The sequence below is a fragment of the Gadus morhua genome, chromosome 19 (assembly GCF_902167405.1).
Source record: "Gadus morhua chromosome 19, gadMor3.0, whole genome shotgun sequence".
In the NCBI taxonomy this organism is placed as follows: domain Eukaryota; kingdom Metazoa; phylum Chordata; class Actinopteri; order Gadiformes; family Gadidae; genus Gadus; species Gadus morhua.
The window spans coordinates 9,804,733-9,821,965 of record NC_044066.1 but is presented as its reverse complement, the minus strand read 5'-3'; the positions used below and the strand labels follow the sequence as shown (position 1 = coordinate 9,821,965).

The window sequence follows — 17,233 nt, the reverse complement described above, 5'->3', positions numbered from 1 at the left end:
TTTGTTTGACTTATTCAAGTTTAAAAATATCCCTTTAAAGAACTCCAAGAAACTTTTATTTTATTTGCCATGCGTTAAGTTATTTGAACGAACCAGAGAAAGAGCGGTGTGTTTTTGAGAGCCAACTCTGGGTTTGGACACATAGGTGCTCCTCTTTGAGAGTGGTTTGTCCGTTCTCCCCGTGGTCATGTGGCACCCCTACACCCAGAGGCTCCGGTTTACTCGCCAAAAGACACGCACGTCGGCTCAGTTAGATAGACAACCCCCCTGCCCCGTGCACTCGAGCAAGGCACTGGCGTTTGACCCGCAGTTGCTCCTCAGGGTGGCCGCGAACTGTGGGGCTGTCCAACAACCTCTGAAACTGAAATCCCTCTCCGGGGGGCGACAGTAAAGACTTATTTGGCTGATACTTCACTCCCGAGTTTCGATTTGGATTAGGATCGTTAGCGTAGGTCTGTGTGCTCAGTGTCGGGGCCCGAACAAATACGAAACAGGAGGATTACAAAAGAGTCCGTGGTGGATGGACTGACTGGGAGTACAATGGCGGTGGTTAGCTGACGTTATGAGTCCGGCCGGGTCGAGATGGATCACAGCCATCTGGTGTGGGCTGATATAATTGAATCATATCCAGATGATGTGTAAGACACATAAATAAAAGCATTAAAAATAGAATGTTGCTTCTTAATCGTCATCAACCCTCCCCCACACACCCACACAAATAACATTTAATCTTAGAAAAAATCTTAATTTACACAAGTGCAGCTGGAAGGGAAGAAAAGGAGCTAAAGTTGTTGGCTCAAAGATGCGGTGGGGGATAAGGAGAACGTCCAGACCCTCAGGGCCCCCTGAGGGCCCCCCCCCCCTCCTGCTGGTGCAGAAACAAAAACTTGCACAGAAAGAGAAATATTTGGGAGAAGAGTGCCAGCAGGAATTTATCTTTATTCAATTGTATAAAGTTTATCTTCCATTACTAAGAATGTGGTGAGTGATGGTTTTGGCTGAGCTCAGGGTGCTTTAAATAGTTTCCAGCTTGGCAGGTGTGTGTGTGTGTGTGTGTGTGTGTGTGTGTGTGTGTGTGGAAAGGGGGGGGGGGCTTGTGTGTGAGTGGGGGGGCTGATGTATGTGTGTGAAGGAGTGTGTGCGTTTGGGAGGGGGGATTGTGTGTGTGTGTGTGTCTGTGTGTGTGGGTGTAAATGGGGGGGGGGTTGTGTGTGTGTAGAAAGTGGGGGGCTGGTGTGTGTGTGAGGGAGTTGGTGTGTATGTGTGTGAGAAGGGTTGTGTGCGTTTGGAAAAGGGGATTGTGTGTGTTTGTGTGTCTGTGTGTGTGTGTGTTTGCGCGGGCACTTTCATGGGTTATTTTTATGCAAGATACAAGTGGAGTGAGGTAAAACAACTTTCTTGCATAGATTTTATCTTTGAAAACAAAGCAGAAGAAATAACATGAAATCTGACATTTCTGACATTTGGCATTTTTGATGTTCCCTACGAACTGTGGGTCGCTGACCTACTTTGCTGAAACAGCTAACAGTGCAACGCGATACGGTGTAACCACACGGCATTTTAATCAGCTGTGTCTGCAGCCTGGCCATGTGGACAGTGTGTCCTGAAACGCTCGTAAAAGGGGGATCAAATCCCCATAAATTTCCAACATGATTTTCAATAAATTTGTTCTTCAAATCTCAGAGTATCATCCCTTCCACTAGACGGACTCCATCAGTGTTTTTTTTTATGGCTGGAAATCTATTTTTACTTACAAAGGAACCTAAAATAATCTGAAACTTGTGAACCTTTAAACCACAAGTGCTAATCCCATTAATTATGTCAACTAACATTGTTGACAGTGGGACAGAAGCATATCACAGGTCTGTCTTTTAACTTGGTAAAAAAAAAAAGGGTCAGAATTTTATCACCAGATAAAATCGCCATTGCAAGCTGTTTGAAGTACTGTCAATTTGTGAAAACACAAATGGGAGGGTCCGACCTTTGTGTATGCTGAACTCCCAGTTTGACCGTACCAACAGATGGGACCGAATTAATTCATCAATCATACTTGGTGGACACTCCCAACAATAGCTCTTGGTAGAATAGATTTGATGCATCAATTATACATGGCCATCCCCACTTTGGATGTCACAAAGGAATAGATTTTGGTCTTAACTTGTATCTAAGACTAGGGGCCTTTAAGTCCACAGAATGTGCATAAAAACTATTTCTCAGTCGCTGGTTTTTTCTTTTGCTGCTTGGTTAATCTCATCTGTCCTTCACAGCTACCCAACCCTTAAATGCCACGATCATTAACATCAACTCAATGCATTGTTTTTCCTCTGGTTTTCGGTGGAGGGAAACGTTGAGCTCTTGCAATTGATTTGATTTGCAATTGACTGGTTTACAGGCCGTGTATACGATACCGCAGCTAAAAGTACGGGTCTGCTTTCAACAGCATTTTCATATGATGTCAATGTCCCATTTCAATCCATATGTCCAACTCCTTCAGCTGGCCAATGATGTGCGTCTCACATCGCGATTATGTGTGATTGTTTCCGAAAATACACTCAGTCCACTCAGCTCCGCACAGCCAGCATTTTCAGATGTAGTCCACTTGACTTTTCACCCGTTCAGCCAGTGCATCAGACGAGGCGTGGGCAGCTACATCTGGGGCCTTCCATAACAGTGTTGAGGGCCATTGGATGGTCCTCAAGTTGAGGGCTAATACATGACTTATATAGGAAATCAAGCCCTCAATCAAACCAAGCCCCACACATCATCATTACTCAACAGGTCAAGGCCTTGGTCTTTTCCCAGCCGGATGACCGCAACACATTCCACTGTCCTCGACTGGTCCAGGGTGTAATAGGTATACGCTTGTTGAAGTCACGTTTTGGCCATGACCTCCTGTGATGTCGACGCTTAAGGGAGCTTTAATGGGGTAGGGGTGTTGAGGTAAGAGGCTGTTTTACTGCCATTTCTCTCTATAGCAACTTGGTGTTTATTTATGTCCGGGTTAAATATGAGTGTCGGCTGACCTTACCGTAACTCTCTCACTTTTGTTTTTGTTCGTGATGACAGTCCTGTTTGCTGAGTCAACACAACACCTTCTCTGCTCATTGGCTTACGTAAAGATAATAGTCTTCCTGAAACAATATTGTTATCTTGTCTTTTAACGGGAATCCTTGTTTTATATAATGTCCCGTGCTATTATAGATGTTGTTCTGTGTCAAATCTCTAATCTAGATGATACAAATGAACTAAGTGAGCTCGAGTTAGTATCAAAACAAAGTATAAAAACGTGTGTTTCCATCTGACTTTAAAATCAGCGGGCTAGAATTCCAGCACGATGCTCTTTCAGAGGCCAGGAGTTATTAGCGGGCCAACAGATTTATGCGTCGCTCCGAACATCGCTTTGCTTTTTATTTATTATTTTCAATATTTTATGAGAAACAGGCGAAACAGGTATGGTGTTACTTTTAATATTCCGTTGCCATGGTTGCAAAGAAATACAAAAATAACAATGCACTGGCGGTGACATCATGGGGGCCTCCTAGCAAAGCCTTGTTTATTTTCTCTTGAGGTTCTCCTGAGAGAAAAGCCGTGCCAGGTGCCAGCAGGAACATCTGGAGCTAATAACCACTGTAGTATTTCAATGTTTCCTACAAGTCCAACCCCTCAAAGGCCTCACAGATTTTCCGGCGTTTTTTCTTTCTCATTTGGTTAATCATGCGGTAACTGTTTCCGATTGACTCAACGATAGGCTTTTCATCGGAATCCGCTATGGTTCTGGGGAATCTGCGTCGTTGTCGACAACCGAGGAACGGATGACTGGGTTGGCACCTTGGATCTTCTGAGAGGAGTTTGTTCTTTGAGTTGAGAGCTGCTGTCTGTTCTACTGGTGGTTGTAAATCATGACATGGTTAAGGCCTCATGGATCTGCACCTGGTAGAAAAATCAAGAAAACAGTTTGATTCAGCATTAGGATATGACACCACTATACAGGCTGAGGATATGCTGACACTGGCTTTTAAATAGACTTCACTATGTCAGACTCCCACCTTTGGTGTGCTCCACTGACTTTGATTACATTTTTGTTTTATTGGATTTCCTGATATTGCTTTACCTTAGTTACCTTGGTTTATTATAGTTTTTGGCTCTGAATAGTTGCATGCGTCATAGAGGCATGACTGTACCAAGGACCAACACGCTGGCTGTGCTGCACCGGGCCCTCTGATTGTCTTTGCTCATGGATCAATCTATTTTTTTTCGTCAGTTATTTCTGATGATCAATTTACACAATTTTTTGCATTACGCCTTGTTATGAAAAACGAAAAAGACTTCTTAAAAAGCTATTATTTGGCAAACGGAAATGACTGTTAGCATTCGTGAATCAACTCACTAATGTATGTAGCCCTCTTCTTAATAAAAATGACACTACACTACACTAAATATGGGTTAAAGGGCACTGAAGCTGGTCTCATTGGCATACTCTCACAATCAGTACCTACACTGCTGAGCTAGGTGTTTCACTGCTGGTTCTCCAACTTTATCATCGTTTTCAACCTTTCACTCAGTTTCTCTACGAACACGATGACACCGAACACACATTACCTCATTTGAATCAGTTTCTACACGTTTATCTCGTTTGGTCAAGCTGCTGCCGGAGGTGTTTTTCACATACATCCCACCTTCACCAGCAGCTGATTCTGTTGATCGAGGAGGCCTTTGTGCTGAAATGCGGGTTTCCCCAGTTAGATAAAGAGGATTATAACCTATCCTATATTTTGCTGGCGGGAGGCTGGACAGTTTCGATGCTAGGACCCAAAGGCACTGGGTTTGGTCAACCTGTGTCTGCAGCCTTCCTGCTAGGCCATCACTGCAGGGATCTTTACCTAGATCATGATCAGTCCCTTTTGATAAGAGAATAAACCATTAATATGAGGAGGATGATGAAATACATTTCTATATGTTTTTCACATACGTCCTGATACCTAACTCTAATGTTAGATTTGGGTAATAGCTTGCAGTCAACTGCCTTCACCACTAGGGTCTAGTGGTGAGAGCAGTTGACTGAGAGGTACTGGGTTTGATCAGCAATGTGCCCATGCCTACCTCACCATCCTGCAAGTCTGCCAACAACTGTCACTTTGAATAAAACCACCTGCCAATTGTTCTCCATAGGAAACAGTAACCCAAACAGAGTGAGCTGATGTGATGTAGGTGTTGTCTCAGCTAGCGGTTATGATGCCAACCCCCCCCTAGACACGCCTGACGTTCTTGCTCTTGGTCGTACCTGCCAGCTCTCGCTTGACGCTTGGTGACGCAAGAACCTGGTGTCGTTTCTCTTTCCATGAGTCACACCAGGGTCTTAACGATTTGCCTTTTAGCCTATTCATCCCACTTTCTCCTTCTTAGTCTCTCTCTCTCTCTCTCTCTCTCTCTCTCTCTCTCTCTCAAATTCAAAGTGCTTTATTAGCATGACAGTAATGAATACAGTATTGCCAAAGCATATTCAAGTCACACAAGAATAATTGTACAAATAACAGATAATAAAAGAACCAAAATAAATAAAAGAACAGATAATAAAAAATAATAACAACAGTAACAACAGTTCCTTATTCCTTATTAACAACAATAAGGAAGTGCTCCTCTGTCTCAACCTTCTCTACCTGGCAGTGACCACACATTCTGTGTTCCCTCGGCAGCCAGGTCTTTCTGTGTCTGCCGGTCACTGAGCCTGTACTTGGTCAGGCTTTGTCTCTGCTTCACATCTCTGACAGAGAGGAGATAGTCTGCCCATTGGTAATTTCTGTTTAGGATCAGATAGGAATTCATTCTACTTTTATTTGAAGTTTGGTTTGTCCAATGTTCCAAATAGTCGGGTCCAGGCGCTGCTGTAGGCCCTGTTCAGAGGGTGACAGGAGAACCAGATCATCTGCAAATAGGAGGAATTACACCTCTGTGCTGTGAAGGTTGAGTCCAAGAGCTGCAGACTGTTCCAACTGCACCGCTAACTCATTTATGTAGATGTTGAAAAGCGTTAGACTCAGGCTGCAGCCCTGCTCGCCCCCGGTTCTGTGCGAAGAACTCTGTTTGTTTTGTGCCAATTTGTGAGTACATTGACTCCATCACATCGAACACTTTACCCCCTACACCACTCTTTACAAGTTTGTAGTATAATCCTGTGTGCCAAATAGAGTCACATGCTTTTTTAAAGTCGACCAAGCAGGCAAATATTTTTCTATTTATCATATTTTTTTACATGTTTGTTGATTAGAGTGTGTAGGGTGTAAATATGATCTATAGTACGGTGGCCTGGAAGAAAGCCGATTTGGTTTCTAAACAGGGTACTCTGTTTGTTAAGGAAGGTTTGAATTCTCCCATTTAAAATGCTATTAAAAACCTTCCCCAGATTACTGTTTACACATATACCTCTGTAATTATTAGGGTCCAATTTGTTTCCACTTTTATGAATTGGGGTAATAATTCCTTGTTTCCAGATGTCAGGAAAACAGATAGAATATAGAACAAGGTTGAATAATTTGAGCATTGCATTCTGCATTGCAGGTGTGCTATGTTTAAGCATCTCACTTCTGATGCTGTCAGGCCCACAGGCTTTATGGGACTTTAATGATTTAAGTTTTTCTTTCAGTTTTTCACTTGAGACGGGGAAGTCAAGTGGATTTTGATTGTCTTTAAATATCAGTTCTAAATTGTGCATTTTTTCTTTAATCTGGTTCTGATTTGTTTCTGTTAAATTCATTTCACTGTAAAGCTTTTTTGAAATGCCCTGTCCAAATATTGTCGTTTTGCATTGGTATTTATTTTGGTTCTTTTATGCTCAAATTGTTCCACATACTCCAGAACTCATTTTTATTGATGGATTCTTCGATTTCACGAAGAAGTTTGCTGTTATACCCGATTTGAAGGAGGCTGAATAAAATACAGCAATTGAATGGCTTTACCAGATATATTACAGCAAATATCCCATTTCATTGTATGTGTCCCCACTTATCTCATGGTGCATTTATACTGAGTACACATTTCACACACAATAACGATAAAACGTTGCCCAACCAAAAGGAATGTGTACAAAAAAATGCAAAGGAATGCAGAGAACCTGATCACGTGGTTGTGGTTGTGGCCAGAGCCATTGAGCGAACATGACAAAGAAAGAATCTAGTTTTGAATAAGTTTCATTCTAGAGTTGGCAAAATTGGGATCGAACCCCGAACCTAGTGCGAGGGTCAAAAGGCTAGTCACTACACTGTCCCACCCTTCTCATGTGAACCAGTCCCTAAAATAATTATCAAGGGGTACATCTTTACGGTTTTAATCCCGTCAAAGGTGACATATTATACCACCAGGTGTGAGTGTGATTAGCCAATTACAATCCTTTTTGAATATCTGCCTCTTCTGACATCACAAGTGGGCGTGTCCACCTAAATGTTTGCTGGATGGATCAGTCTACCAGCCTACCAGCCTTGTAATTGGCTAATCACTCTCACACCTGGTGGTATAATATGTCACCTTTAACATTCTGTTTACAACGAAGAAACGACGCAAGCAAAATGCGTGGGCAGACGACAGAGCAGAATGTGGAATTGATGATGACTAATCCGGAGAGTGGGCTGCCTATCTGCTCTGTGCACCTCGGTTAAGGTCGGGTCGTCTGTTTTGCCAAACGTGTTATTTTGGGCATTCTCGTTAATTACACCTGAATGAAAAAACGAAATGAAAATAGCCAATATGGAGATGTGGAGATGTTGAGCTGCCTCCTCTTCCATGACCTCAGCCCAGCAAGACCCCGTGCTCAGCCTCTTGAAGAAGAAAGAACGCCTAATTGGATATCTGCTTCATATTTAAGGGACCTTCTCGTCCTTACTCCCTAGCCCTTAGTATTTATAGATTCTATTTTGGGCTGCTTCTCCTCTTGCACTGTGCCCCGCAATAGTTTGTACAAAAAAAATCATATTTTGTACACACACACACACGCACGCACACGCACACAAACACCTTATCTGCCCTTTATTGACCTGTATCTTAAATAATTGAACGAGTCCCTTTGGATAAATGCATCTGCTAAATAAGGACCATATTACTGGATGGGATACCAGAATAACAGATGAAAAGCAAGTGCTTACCGCCCTCCTGGTGGAATTTAGTTAATGTTTAACAAATATATTAACATCAAACAACAAGTAAACACGACATACATACAAACATAGCTGAATAAATATTGCAACCGTCCTATTTCTAACCCTCATTAGTCATTCCTTCGCCCTGTTATCCGTAGTTACACGGTACTCCTGATGTCTATTCACATGTAAATATAGCTCACTTAGAGAGACTGCAGACGCTCAATGAATAATGAGACTCTTCATGAGATTCACTGTCTGCCTGCGTCGATGGAGCCCAGAGAGTATTAAGTCTGGTAAACAGCTAGCCTAGCTCACCCTGAACCACATGCTAGGCCCTCTTTAGAGGACGAAACACCAATGAAAAAATGTAACATAAGATATCGTTCAAGTACCCGCTGATCATTTTTCCCGCACACTTATGTATTTGAATCAGGATTATGATTTCCATTATTTCTTTGTTTCTCCTTTTTAGAGATTGCACACTCTGGCACGAAATCAGTTTGTCGGTTAATGATGCAAGGTCTCTTCCTGATGAGGTGCAGCAGAACATTTGGTACTGAACAGTACTGTCTCTTTGGCAATGCATGTTGACCATTAACTGCTAAATGCAAGTCCCCACAACAACACACCAGACACGGGTGACATATTGGCAAAGTAAGTCAAGCCTCTGAGGTTTAGCAAATATAAATATGCTTTGGAAATAAGCGGCTTGTTTCCAGATGAATGGCTTTATTCCTAGATGTCATAAATCGTGCGCTTAGCGCCAACCAACGAGCTGTCATGTCACAGCACAAAAACATCTTTAATTTATTTTTGTATTTTTCTTATTTTAGTTTCCTGCATAGTTTCTTTCAAGGAAACTATGGTCCTGCAGAATTTCGCAGAATTTATGCGATTTTATTTATGATGGGGAAAATCTCAGGAAATGTGTGGATTAGAGTGGATTAGAAAAAAAAAAAGAAATGCATGAAGACTCTCGCTTCAGCAAATCATGGAATACTAACCTCAAGACCCTTGTTCGTCTGTTTGAATGCGTTCTCTGTCTGTCCATCAATCTTTTTCTGAGTGTCCATCTCTATAGCGTAAAATCACTTACTGTGTTACTTTACTTTTCTGGCCTATGTAAAATAAAAACAAAAGTTTTAATTATTTTGTCAAATAATTAATCTGAATGAACGACAACAACAAAGATCAAATCATGTATATGCGCCCAATGTCTCCATCTTCCACCTAACAGAGCGAAGGTCAACTCCTCAGAGATTTACTAAGTGTAACTGCTGGTGCGGGAGCGCAGGCTCCTGTATCGCTTGCCAGATGGGAGAAGGGTGAAAAGTCCATGGTTTGGGTGGGTGTTATCCTTGACAATGGATTTGGCGTTGTTTAAGCAGCGGTCATGGTATATGTTGTGAATGGGGGGGAGTGGACAGCCAATAGTCCTCTGGGCAGAGTTGACTACTCTTTGTAGTGTCTTGCGGTCGGCAGCGTTGCAGTTGCCGTACCATGCAGAGAGGCAATTTGTAAGTATGCTCTCAGTGGTGCAGCGGTAGAAGTCTGATAGAATCCTAAGACATGTGACATGTTGAATATGTCGGTGAAGACACCGGCCAACTGCTCAGCGCAGGCTCGCAGCACACGTCCGGGGACTGCATCAGGGCCAGCAGCTTTCCGAGCATTCACCCTGGTCAGGATGTCGCAGACCTCTGAGGGGGAGATATCAAACGCCCTGTAACACCTTCTCTTAACAAACACTCGTATCACAAACACACACACACACATATACACACGCACAAACACACACACTGATGCAACATATATGCAACACGTGCAGCCTGCAAAGGCAGGGAAAGTCATCTTACTTGTTCTGTACAAATGCAAACACGCACATACACACACACAAACACACACGTCAGAGGGATACGGGGCTAGAAGATTAGAATGAGCTACGGAGATAACTGTGCTTATAAGTCATGTGATCCCTGCGGTGATAGGGTTAGGGGCCAACTGTTGACCTAAATGGTCTCTACTTACCACTCCATCATCGACCATTGTGCCCATCCTTATTTCCATCTTTTTATAGTTTCAGGTGCACATGTACACAGTGGTGTAGTGCAGGGTATAAGACGTACACCTACTTAAGGCTAACTGATAGCGCTCCACCTCCCTCACAAGCTCTGGTTCCTTTCCCCACAGCGAGGTGACGTTCCACGTCCCCAGAGCCAGCTTCTGCCGCCCGGGTCTGGTCCGTCGAGACCCCTGACCTTCGCTGCCACCCATGTGGCTGCGCACCCGACCCCAACGGATCTTCCCACAGGTAGTGGGCCCATGGGATAATCCGACGTACACAAAGAGAAACTTTACAAAATAAACTACTGGCCCTTAGACTACTTACACGGTGGGCGAATAGTTGGCCAATTTCCATGTGCGGATGGAATAAGGAATAAGGAATAATTATACAAAATGTATAATTATGTTGTTATCTTACCCTATAGTCTGAGGGCCAGTACTGATTGCAAAGTCTACACCTCTTCTGTGGCTCACGTTTCACAATGATCCTTACTCCCTTAAGTAAGTCAAGCAGCAGAAGTTAAGTGACTATGTACAAATACTACTGGCCCGTTGTGGGCAAACTAAATACTAAGAGTGGTCTTACATGTCACTGCATATAACTCATGGCCATTATCTTTTACTGGACAGGCCGCTTTTAAAAATGAACAGCATACCCACTTCTCCAGGCTCCACTGCACACACACATGCACATCGAATTGCACGCACAATCACCCTCTCACTCATTCGCTCTCACTCTCTCTCTCGCTCTATACTACTATACTACTAGCACTAACACTCTCTTGCTCTCTCGGTCACATGCACACACACATTTTTTATCCGCCACTTTCTTTTTCACACACACACACACACACACACACACACACACACACACACACACACACACACACACACACACACACACACACACACACACACACACACACACACACTCCATCCATTTGCCTAGGCCATGACTGTCGGTCCATTAGTCTTCTAGCAGCAGCCTCCTGATGTCTGAACAAGCACTCTGGGGTCTCGGTCTTTTCTATCCTGATTTCAACCCAAAAAATCCAAAAGTCCCTCTGCTTACTGGTTTAATGTTCCTCTGCTCACTGGTTTAATGGACATACCGGTTTAAAGTCCCTCTGCTCACTGGTTTAATGGACATACCGGTTTAAAGTCCCTCTGCTTACTGGTTTATTGGACATACCGGTTTAAAGTCCCTCTGCTTACTGGTTTAATGGACATACCGGTTTAAATGTTTAAAATGTTGCTGTTATGGTTGTGCTCAGGGAGCATGTTTTAATAAAACCTGTAGTTCTTACCTTTAAAATGCTTTTTATTTCATGTTTCTAGGTGCTCCAGAGGCTTAGATATTAAGGTTTATGTAGACGTTGACAATTCTTACTATTTTCTCAGAAAAACCTCAGGAAATGAGGTTCTTTTTCCTAGAATAGCATAGGATTTTAGCAGGCGTTTTTAGCAGGCGTTTTAGGCATAAATGGGTTAAAGGACAGTTAAAGGAGTTTCCTGTTTTCCCGTCAAGTAGAACAATGATGACCAGATAACCGACTTTCCCATCACACGTAATTTGGGGAGCAGTCCTATTGTCAGCATGTCTGAGACCACAGCCATGCATAAAAAGTTCCTAAATTTGCCAATGCATGGGACTTCAGCTTGCGGCTCTTTGGAGACACACAAGTTGATTTCCTGTCTATAGGCCTTGGATGATTGTTTGTAAGACCTCAGATATTTGAATGTTTGTTGTATATTCTTTTATTACCCAAATATATGACCATATTTGTTATAAGTTCGGATGACTCTTTATTTTACCCCGTTTGGTCAGTTTATGATTGACGTGGTTCCTGAATTCCCACCACAGTATAATATGTCACCTGTAAATTGATTTTTAGCAACACTGAAATATGAGTCTCCTGCTTTTGGTCGATTAGCATCACCTGTGTTAGAGATTATCTACACCTCTGTCATTGTTATCTCATTTACCCAGTTCCTGTCCTTTGTTGTCAGCTATTTATTGTTCGAGCTTTTACCCATTTTAAAATAGTTTAAAATAATAATTGTAAAAAAAACATTAGCTGTCGAACTAATTACTATGTGTGGGGAAACACTGCATTCGCTTGGTGGCTGCATGAGCCACTTGTCAAAGCAGCACATAGAGTAAGATAGATCGATATTGAAATATTATATCACTAAACAAGGTCTCTACTGGAATACGGAGGTTAGGGGGTTAAGGGCATACGACAGAATTGACTTGAGACCAATTGTAACAGGCTTTACGATGGACATTTGAACATTGGTTGTGAACAAATACTACAGAACTCAACAAAATGGATAAGGTTCTTAGATATTTTAATTTGAAAATCATACAATCATACCTTTTTAAAGAAAACCCTTAAGAACAAAACTCCAAATGATTACATAAATTAACGGCTGCTTAACCATACTTCCTCTTTGGGTTTCCAAGATTACCCATGTCCAAACTGTTAATCCGCAAGAAGGTGAAATAACTGTTAAAATAATGTCTTCTTGTAGAAATACAACTCAACTGTTTGTTTAATCCACCTTCATCCACTCTTGTTGTGACTTTGGTTTTGTTGTGACATTGGCTTGTGATATGAAAATAAATTAAATTAAACGAATAGGATTAATAACAAGAATGAGGACTCATTTTATGAAGTAGGCTATTCATAAATGTTAGTTCATAGTAACTTACTAATACCATTCCAAATTAAATATTTGTAAAGACATATTTGTAATAAATGATCAGGCCAATGAAGGAATTTTTATAGGGCCATAAAAAATCGAATCACGTTTTTTATTTTTTTATGAAGAACAACAATATCTTCATGGATCAGTAAGTGTAACATAAATGGTAAATTAATAACTTTTAAAGTAATGGAAATAGAGAATCAATCAACACAAAGAAACAGAAAAAGCACAACCCGAAGTGTACAAATATAGCAGAAGACACAAAAAAACATTAACCATTATGTGGTTTAGTTGCATGCATTACAACTGTTATTGCAAGATATCATGTGGTCACACACCTTCACTCATGACATCCTGCGTCTAGTTGAGCATTAACCCTATTTAAGGGAAGTGAGGCTTGTGTATATATAGACACCAGCAGCATTTGGAGATGCAAAACCACACCGACGACATCAACAGCTCATTAACGTCAGATTGGGAAGAAATCGTTCTCACTGGTGAGTTGCTTATTTTTTTTTAAAACTGTTTCATTGACATGATTGATGACCATCTTTGGCATGCAAAGGCTAACGCACACCATATCATTTTTGAAAAACAATAATGATGTTGAAAATGTTTATTAATATGTTCATGAGTGAAGCCAGTCCTTCATAAATGGATTGATAGGGATAGATCATAGATTCACCTCTGAGGGGAAATTAAGGCGTTAGAACAATTCACACAAAAAATCCCATAATCATACAATACAAATATAAGAAATAAGTAAGAATAGATAAATACATCTCTATAACTGTTATTTTTTAATCCATTTAAATTTAAATACAAGTGAACTGACCTAGGTATTTTTCAAAAGCCGTAAGGACAATGTAGATGCAAATCCAAACGTAAACCAATGCCGTGACCTTAAACTGTTCCTGATTGTTTTGTAATGTCTTATCAAAAAGTTAGTGATTTTCTTCCTCTTTACGGCCCTCTTAGGAAATGACCGACCCGGGCTTCGGCAGTCAGTCCCCCATTATCAGCGACGATGTCGAGAATCAGGATGGAGAGAAGCGCAGCAGAAGGGAACCATTCACCAAGAAGCAATGTTGTAGAAAAACCCATATTGCGACACTGTATCCACATCTGTTAAAACCAGTCCAGTAAGGACTGGGTGTGCGACGGGTAAAAGTGTGTATCTTTTGCAATGCTGATTTGTGATGTGGCCACTCAAAGTCGATGCATCTACCTTAACCGCGCCCTAGTCTCTTTGTTCTGTACGGTGGCATGCTGGTGGCGCTGTTGGTGAAGGCCTACTACCCTGTGCCATCATCACCAAACTGCTCCCTACTCCTGGCACCCATCCCTTCTAACGACATCCTTAAACGGGTATGAATCAAACCCACAGACAGATGCATGACATCAATCTATGATTATTATGCACTTCATTTTTAACCATGCAGGGACTTTCTTCAAATGGGATTTAGAGTGATTTAAGATGCATGTCACTGAGAAGCAGGCTGAGGTGTTAGGTTATATTGCTCAAGGGTATGTACCAGTAGACTGCAGGGATCGGGGGTTAAACCGCAGCAGCTTTCATATGGAAATGCAACCTTACCCCTAGACTGCCCCCCCCTTAAATGCACACAGGAGGACATCTCAACAATTAATTTCTCTATGGATTTTTGAGGAAGCTGGATTTGTGTAAAAAAACAACTTTTGTTTCACTATTATCGATCAGATCTTCACTGGGAGGTGGATCATGCAGGAGGCGTACTCTAGTGACTCCCTTGATCAGTATGCCCTGACACACGCTAAGAGCTCCTGGGCAGAGTTCACCAGGATGCCCGACGGCACCATTAACCTGGACATGGCCCACATGCTGAGTGTCCCGCCGTGAGTAGCGCTCACTTCCACTTTCATAGGTAGGAGCACTCAACACTAATGGGTGAAGACCAGTGTGTAGATCATTATTTGGTAGGTTTAAACCTTATATATTGGGTTGCACATTATGGCCTCTTGTCAGGAGAATCAAATCTTTTTACGTTAAAGTGTACTGTAGTCCATTAGCTTGAAGTAGCTGTAACTGCGGCTTTGAAACCAGAACAACAGGTTTTATTCCTTTCTTCATGTAACAGAAACAGGACAATGTGGTGTGTCCACCACCACTTCACGGGCATTGAGCAACACAACAACACACTTCAACTCAATCTGCCCGGTAAGTAAATGAACCAATAAACAAATGCATAATCGCATGATATATTTGATAATGTGTAAACCTGCACTTTGATGATCTACTGTATCTATTAACTGCATTAAAAGCGAGTTATCAGTTTATAATTCATTTTATTCTTGCCCCTGTGTGAAAATTAACAGCAACTGTCAACCGTCAGAAACAATTGTCATATACATAATATAATAACTTGGGTATATATAAGGAATATAAACCATGCATTGGGTCTCTATTTCAGAGTTCAAATCGTCAGCGACGTTCCAGTTCATCAAGGCCTGCAATGAATGTCTGGCCATGACGGCTAAAGCATATGTGCCTGGATATAGCCCTCTGGACTACCTGCTTGTCTATGGTGATGCAGTACTCATCTGTTTGTCTGTCCCTATCTCTTTCTGTCTGACCAACTGGTGGTTTTCTAGACTAAGCACTACAATGTGGGGGGTTGCTCATAGTTAGTTTACCTTATTGTGCTACTTTGTTGTTTGCAGGTCTATATCCAGACTTACACGAGTATTACATCAAACCAACCAGACTGCAGGCCTCCTGCAAGCGCCTGGTGACCCCGCCTCCTTTCAAGTATTATGGAGAAGGTGAGAAAATAAATACCTGTGTGTGTGTGTGTGTGTTGGTACATCCAACAACCTCTTCATCTAACTCTCTATAGTTGTTAAACTGGTCATGTTTCATGTGTCCCTTGCAGAACTCTGCCCGAATGACGTGAATGAGACTGATTCTGCTGAGGCAAGAGGCATGGATTTTAAACACTTCTTTGTTCCACGGTGATCATAGTCTACAGGAAGAAATCAAATGGCTCTATCAAAAACAAATAATCTCTCATTGGAAATATTCCATGTTTTTTTGTCTTTAAAGTGACACTATTGTATGCACATAAAACACCTGCATTTCAGCTTGACAAAACCTTGCTTCATCTTTTAATCCATGGCAATATATTGATTTTCTAAATACTTGTTACATCCTTGAATTTAAATAATATTTTCTATTGTGTTACTGAAACTATAAAGGCATTGAGTTGATATCTCTTTCACATTGTTTTCAAAAGTTGTTTGTGTGTTACTTGCTGCGAGTACCATATCTTGCTATATTATGATTGTTTGCTGTGCTTTGCAATCTAATAAATTGTTTGTCTATGATGTCATTATGTCAGTGTATTTTCTTATTTTATCAAGGAAGCTTGAGTGCATGATTCACAGAATTAGGTTGTGCCCACAGCAAAGTTTGTCATTTAAGTTCCATTTTAGTTTCCAAATGTCTGCAGTTAAAACAAGTGTTTGGCTGTAGCTAATTTTGAAATCAGCTATCGTACTGATAGAAAACAGTTCCGCCAACATGTGCACAATTGTGTAACAACTTGTAAAGTCTTATGATAAAGATTCAAAATCAGTTTCCAAAGATTCTGGTATGCAAGTGTGTGAGGATGATGGTTTGTTTAAGCTGCCTTTAAGAGTATCATATACGATTGTGTGAAAATGGCAAGTGATAAACTGAGACATAATTGAGGTAGTGCATCAAATTGTTTGTATCGTATGAAGACTGATTTGATGGCTTGCTCTACTCTAATTCTTCTACACTTTCTATTCCTACGTGACAAGATACCCATCTTGTCACGTAGAAGTAGTCAAAATAAACCACTTGCATGTAAATCATTGAATTCACATATGAAGCAGAACGAAGAAAGCTTTGAGTGACTGCTCCTGAAAACTGCTTCAGGCAGGAGTTTTCTGAGTTCAGTGTGTGCGCTCAAGCAGAGCGATGGCGGCCAACGTTGGTCTTGTGAAATGCTTAGCTAGCCACATTAAAGATCTGCTCCAGTGATTTTACTACAGGTACAGATATGAATTAAAAAGGTGGCTCAGAATTGTGAGCAACAGATAGAATATACATTTCAGGAGTAATTTTCACGCTGGTACAATTGTTCAAACACAAATTTGGTATTCTGATAGGAGTGTTCTGTGGGGCGATTGTCACTCAATTCAAAATGGAGATCATTTTGAAGTGGTCACAAATACGAACAAGCTCTTTACAGCAAGTCTGCCAAGGTCTGCAACACAACTGGGTCCACTGCTGCTGGGCACATCAGATCATGATCATGTCCATA

General features: G+C 41.5%; 1 protein-coding gene across 2 annotated transcripts; it reads left to right on the top strand.

Moving 5' to 3' along the window:
* Positions 1–13,274: 13,274 nt before the first annotated feature.
* On the top strand, positions 13,275–16,274 carry LOC115532327 (uncharacterized). Of its 2 annotated transcripts, XM_030342046.1 has the most exons (8): positions 13,275–13,402; positions 13,884–14,020; positions 14,150–14,273; positions 14,626–14,780; positions 15,023–15,102; positions 15,356–15,469; positions 15,606–15,707; positions 15,818–16,274. In XM_030342046.1, the coding sequence occupies exons 2-8, from the start codon at positions 13,887–13,889 to the stop codon at positions 15,898–15,900; spliced, it is 792 nt and encodes a 263-aa protein (XP_030197906.1). In that variant the 5' UTR covers positions 13,275–13,402; positions 13,884–13,886; the 3' UTR covers positions 15,901–16,274. The 2 variants fall into 2 exon arrangements, with proteins under 2 accessions (XP_030197906.1, XP_030197907.1); XM_030342047.1 differs by lacking the exon at positions 13,275–13,402 and having other exon boundaries at positions 13,860–14,020.
* Positions 16,275–17,233: the final 959 nt, after the last annotated feature.